Source organism: Sinocyclocheilus rhinocerous, unplaced genomic scaffold (assembly GCF_001515625.1).
Source record: "Sinocyclocheilus rhinocerous isolate Xijiao unplaced genomic scaffold, SAMN03320098_v1.1 scaffold460, whole genome shotgun sequence".
NCBI classification, from domain to species: Eukaryota; Metazoa; Chordata; class Actinopteri; order Cypriniformes; family Cyprinidae; genus Sinocyclocheilus; species Sinocyclocheilus rhinocerous.
The window spans coordinates 403,628-408,603 of NW_015667268.1; the positions used below are offsets into that span (position 1 = coordinate 403,628).

Genomic DNA, 4,976 nt, shown 5'->3' on the forward strand with positions numbered 1-4,976 from the left:
TCTTCCTCCTGTTTTTTTTTTTTTTTTTACTGTTAACCTGTTGAAGGCTTGTTACCTGAAGGCAATTGAAACCCAGCCAAACTTTGCCGTGGCCTGGAGTAACCTGGGCTGCGTGTTCAATGCTCAGGGGGAGATCTGGCTGGCCATACATCATTTTGAGAAGGTTGGTTGCAGATGATAATCCCACTTTGGACAGTGATGATGAATGAAGTTGATGTTCACATGGTCTGTTCAATGGATTTACAGGCAGTGACACTGGACCCAAACTTTTTGGACGCTTATATCAACTTGGGCAATGTTCTGAAAGAGGCTCGTATCTTTGACAGGTAAATGGTTACATCCTCTGCCATTACGTTTTGCCACGCAGTCTTTTTCAGCCAATCTGATACATGTCGTTTTCCCCTTACAGAGCTGTTGCTGGTTATCTGCGTGCCCTCAGCCTGAGCCCTAACCATGCTGTTGTCCATGGAAACCTGGCGTGCGTGTACTACGAGCAGGGTTTGATTGACCTGGCCGTTGACACCTACCGTCGTGCCATTGAGCTGCAGCCACACTTTCCTGATGCATACTGCAATCTCGCTAATGCTCTGAAGGAGAAGGGCAATGTAAGAACCTACGTTTATGTTCTTGAATTATGCCTCTGTCATGCATCCCTGCTGTCTACACTCATGTCTTCATCTTATTGAATTTTTAACCAGATTTCTTAGTGCACAGTATTCTGTGCAGTGTCCACAGTCATTATAAATTTCACATAAATGAAATTTTGCAGACAAAAAAAAAATGTAAAAGATTTTCCCAACTTGAAACCGTTGGGAAGTCTTTCGCCCTTGCAAGAAATTCCCAACCTCATGAATTCCTATTAAAATGGCTGAATTTTGCCTGCTAAAAGTCTCTGGACAACCTTTAGAATCAAGAGCTTTATTGGCTGCTAACTTGCATGTTTACTTTTAGGTTTCTGAAGCTGAGGAGTGTTACAACACTGCGCTGCGTCTGTGCCCGACTCACGCTGACTCCCTTAACAATCTGGCCAACATCAAGCGTGAGCAGGGCAACATTGAGGATGCTGTGCAGCTCTACAGAAAAGCACTGGAGGTGAGGGGACCAGTGACGTCCGCTGAAAATCCATATTCGTTATTATACATACTTAAACAAACTTTCAAGTGAGAGATTTAGAACTATGTCTTAAGTTTTGGTTTTATTTGTTGGAAAGGTGTTCCCTGAATTTGCTGCTGCCCATTCAAACCTTGCCAGTGTCCTGCAACAGCAGGGGAAACTTCAGGAAGCTCTCATGCACTATAAGGAGGCAATCAGGTTTGTTCTTGTTTGTAGCTGCAGCCTGATGTAATTTTGTGTTGGTGTCTTTCAAAGTCTCACTGTCTGTTTGTTGTCAACCGCTGAGCAGAATCAGCCCCACATTTGCTGATGCTTACTCTAACATGGGCAACACTTTGAAAGAGATGCAGGATATTCAGGGGGCGCTGCAGTGCTACACTCGAGCCATTCAGATCAACCCCGCTTTTGCAGATGCTCACAGTAACTTGGCTTCCATACACAAGGTATGAATCTAGAGACCTGGAGAATTCACTTCCTTTCAGTTGTTTTCAGTGTTACTTTGAATTCAAATGGCATCTCTCTCCTCTCGAAGGATTCTGGGAACATTCCTGAAGCGATTGCATCTTACCGCACTGCCCTGAAGCTCAAGCCTGAATTCCCTGATGCTTACTGTAACCTGGCTCACTGTCTGCAGGTACGTAAACTTCTCGAATGTGCGTGTTTTCACTGTGCACTCTGGTGGGAATGTTTGTGTGACGTCATATTGTGCTCTGGTTCTCAGATTGTATGTGACTGGACCGACTACGATGAGCGCATGAAGAAGCTGGTGAGCATTGTGGCTGATCAACTGGAGAAGAACCGCCTGCCATCCGTGCATCCCCATCACAGCATGCTGTACCCCCTCTCTCATGGTTTTCGCAAAGCAATTGCAGAGAGGCATGGCAACTTGTGTCTGGACAAGGTGTGTATATTACATTAAACATGTTTATACAATCCCATTCTGCTACATTTTCTGATTTGTACCTTGGTTTTGGTGTAAAAGTAGCTCCTATACTTATTCAGTTCATAAGCATCAGCATAATACTTGTTCTGTAGATCAATGCTCTTCATAAACCTGCCTATGAGCGTCCAAAGGACTTGAAGGCCAGTGGAGGCCGTTTGCGTGTGGCTTACGTAAGCTCTGATTTTGGCAACCATCCCACTTCCCACCTGATGCAGTCCATCCCTGGCATGCACAACTCTGAGAAATTTGAGGTGATGAGACTGTAATGCAGTAGTTATGTATAGATCTTTCTGTTGATCACATCGTGGTGAGCTGGTGATTTCAAACAGTTATATTGTTTACAGGTGTTTTGCTATGCTCTCAGCCCCGATGACAGCACCAACTTCAGAGTTAAAGTCATGGCTGAGGCTCATCACTTCATTGACCTCTCACAGGTGAGTATACATGTACATATCACAAGCTTATTTTAGGTATATCTTCTTCCTCCTCCATTTGGAGGTCTGTCTTGATTTCATCGTGTCCTGTGTTCATAGATCACCTGCAATGGAAAAGCAGCAGACAGGATCCAGCAAGATGGAGTCCACATCTTGGTCAACATGAATGGCTATACTAAAGGAGCACGCAATGAGCTGTTCGCTTTGCGCCCTGCACCCATTCAGGTTGAAGTTGTTTATGTGTACTGGGCCTGACCTTTTAAATGGTAGCATATACTTCAGATAATATATAAAGATCTAGTTTAATAATTAGTTACTTTTTCCAATCTACCCTAGGCCATGTGGCTTGGATACCCAGGGACCAGTGGAGGTCCATTCATGGACTACATTATCACTGATAAGGAGACATCTCCTTTTGAGGTTGCAGAGCAGTACTCTGAGAAACTGGCCTACATGCCGAACACTTTCTTCATTGGAGATCATGCCAATATGTTCCCTCACCTCAAGGCTAGTTTGAGTCTCTAATCACATTTTTTAAATCTATAACAGAGAATGAGGCTCATGGTTTTCTTTTTAACCAATAGAAAAAAGCGGTGATAGACTTCAAGTCAAATGGCCATATTTTCGACAATCGCATTGTACTGAATGGCATCGATCTGAAAGCCTTCCTGGAAAGCCTGCCAGATATCAAAGTTGTGAAGGTTAGTGAAGAAATCACTGCTTTAGTGCATTCCATTGCCCTGTTAAACAGAAATGCTAATGTTTCTTTCTCTTTCAGATGGAATGTGATGGTCAAGAGTCAGCTGACAGTAACGGTGCCCTGTCCATGCCCATCATCCCTATGAACACAGCCGCTGAGGCCATCATTAACATGATCAACCAGGGCCAGATCCAGGTCACCATCAACGGCTTTACCGTCAGCAACGGCCTGGCCACCACTCAGGTACGGCCCATTGCAGGCCCTCAGTGTTGATCTGATTTCACTGCAATTTCACTAACTTCACTGCTTTGAAAGTTGGGTTCTCACTGGGATTTAGTCCTGCCCATCATTCTTAGCATGACGGATCGGTGGGTAGTTGACCACATTTACATGCACATCGTTTTTCTGGTTAAGCCTTCATTCTGAAAAAGAGGGTTACATGCACTTTGTTTTCCATTTCTTTTAATTTTGTTTGGACAAGCACATATATAAATGGATATGCCGTTGAATAAGTGGTTTACAAGACAAAATTCTGACATATGCAAGCTGTCTTAATTGTTTCTGGTAACTGGAAATATTAGGTTAAAGTGTTCACGTGAATCACGCTCACAAAATCAATTTCTGATCAATGATCAAATTCTAAATATTGAAGGAATGCACCGAAATGAAAATTCTTGGTCGAAGCCGAAAAAAATTAAACACTGGGCCGAATACCGAACACGGTTTTTCGCATTTTTTCCCCCATGTAGGCCTATTTTGCCATTTTTTTTCACCATTGCATATATTAAATAGCCACATTACTATAATATTACTGTTTTGTCCTGCTTTTCAAATAAAAAAAATCAATTACAAAACAACAATTAAAAAATATTTACTTAACACTGAACATTTTTTTTAACATTCTAGCAGACATTATACCAACAAAGCACAATTTAACTATTTTTTGGCCATTTTTGAGACTTGAATCAGGCATGTATTTTTTACTGTACAAAGAAAGGCAGCCTTGCTGAGCAGAAGAGAATTCTTTTAAAACATTAGAATATATTACAGATCCCAATTTGAACACCGTGTGAATGTTATAATAAATGTATAAATAGAGCTGTTGTAGGGTAATTATTATTATCTTTATTATTGTCTTTTTTATTTTATTTTACAGAACAACAGTAAAATTACAATACTAACATTTATGAATGTTGATGGAGTTGTTGCTTTTTCTCGGCTTTTATTTTGGCAGAAACCCACAGGCAGATCTCAGTGCTTCTTTTTGTTGACAACAGCATGCAGATTGATAAATGATTCTCATTACGAATTTGGGAAGATGTTTGTCGCATGTATCACATTGTCACATGCCTTTAAAAAAATTCACAAAACTGTTTCCGAGTAACACCGTTTCAGCGCAGATTTTCCTTGCGCTTTGGACTTTGAACACTGGTGCCGCAAGCTCGTGCAGCACTGTCAGAATACATGCAATTCGTGCGTGCATTAGAAAATATAACATTCTGAAGTTTATTTACTAATCGTTTGAGGCCATTTCGCGATTTCAATCTTCATACAGTAACCTAACCACCAGCATCAGCCACCTCATCTTCTCATCGGAGACATGTGATGCAGCACTAAACAGTCTCTCGCTGTCGGTGCTTCGGGCTTGTAATGATTTCTGCGTCTTTCTCTGATAGTTTTAAATACTTTCACACTGCCGACATATTTGCTGCATTAGTGTGTGCCTCTATTTGATCGCGTTAGTCATTGTTATATATATATATATATATATATATATATATATATA

General features: G+C 41.4%; 1 protein-coding gene across 6 annotated transcripts in view; it reads left to right on the forward strand.

Moving 5' to 3' along the window:
- LOC107733421 (UDP-N-acetylglucosamine--peptide N-acetylglucosaminyltransferase 110 kDa subunit) overlaps window positions 1-4,976 on the forward strand; it is a 19,913-nt gene that overhangs the window by 8,725 nt on the left and 6,212 nt on the right. For all 6 annotated transcript variants that reach the window (XM_016545022.1, XM_016545025.1, XM_016545024.1 and 3 more), the window contains 14 exons: window positions 47-163; window positions 247-326; window positions 410-605; window positions 952-1,092; window positions 1,211-1,311; window positions 1,403-1,556; window positions 1,646-1,747; window positions 1,835-2,014; window positions 2,149-2,307; window positions 2,401-2,490; window positions 2,590-2,715; window positions 2,827-2,997; window positions 3,075-3,191; window positions 3,269-3,433. In XM_016545022.1, the coding sequence (XP_016400508.1) occupies window positions 47-163; window positions 247-326; window positions 410-605; window positions 952-1,092; window positions 1,211-1,311; window positions 1,403-1,556; window positions 1,646-1,747; window positions 1,835-2,014; window positions 2,149-2,307; window positions 2,401-2,490; window positions 2,590-2,715; window positions 2,827-2,997; window positions 3,075-3,191; window positions 3,269-3,433 (1,899 nt within the window). The remainder of the gene's footprint in view (window positions 1-46; window positions 164-246; window positions 327-409; window positions 606-951; window positions 1,093-1,210; window positions 1,312-1,402; window positions 1,557-1,645; window positions 1,748-1,834; window positions 2,015-2,148; window positions 2,308-2,400; window positions 2,491-2,589; window positions 2,716-2,826; window positions 2,998-3,074; window positions 3,192-3,268; window positions 3,434-4,976) is intronic.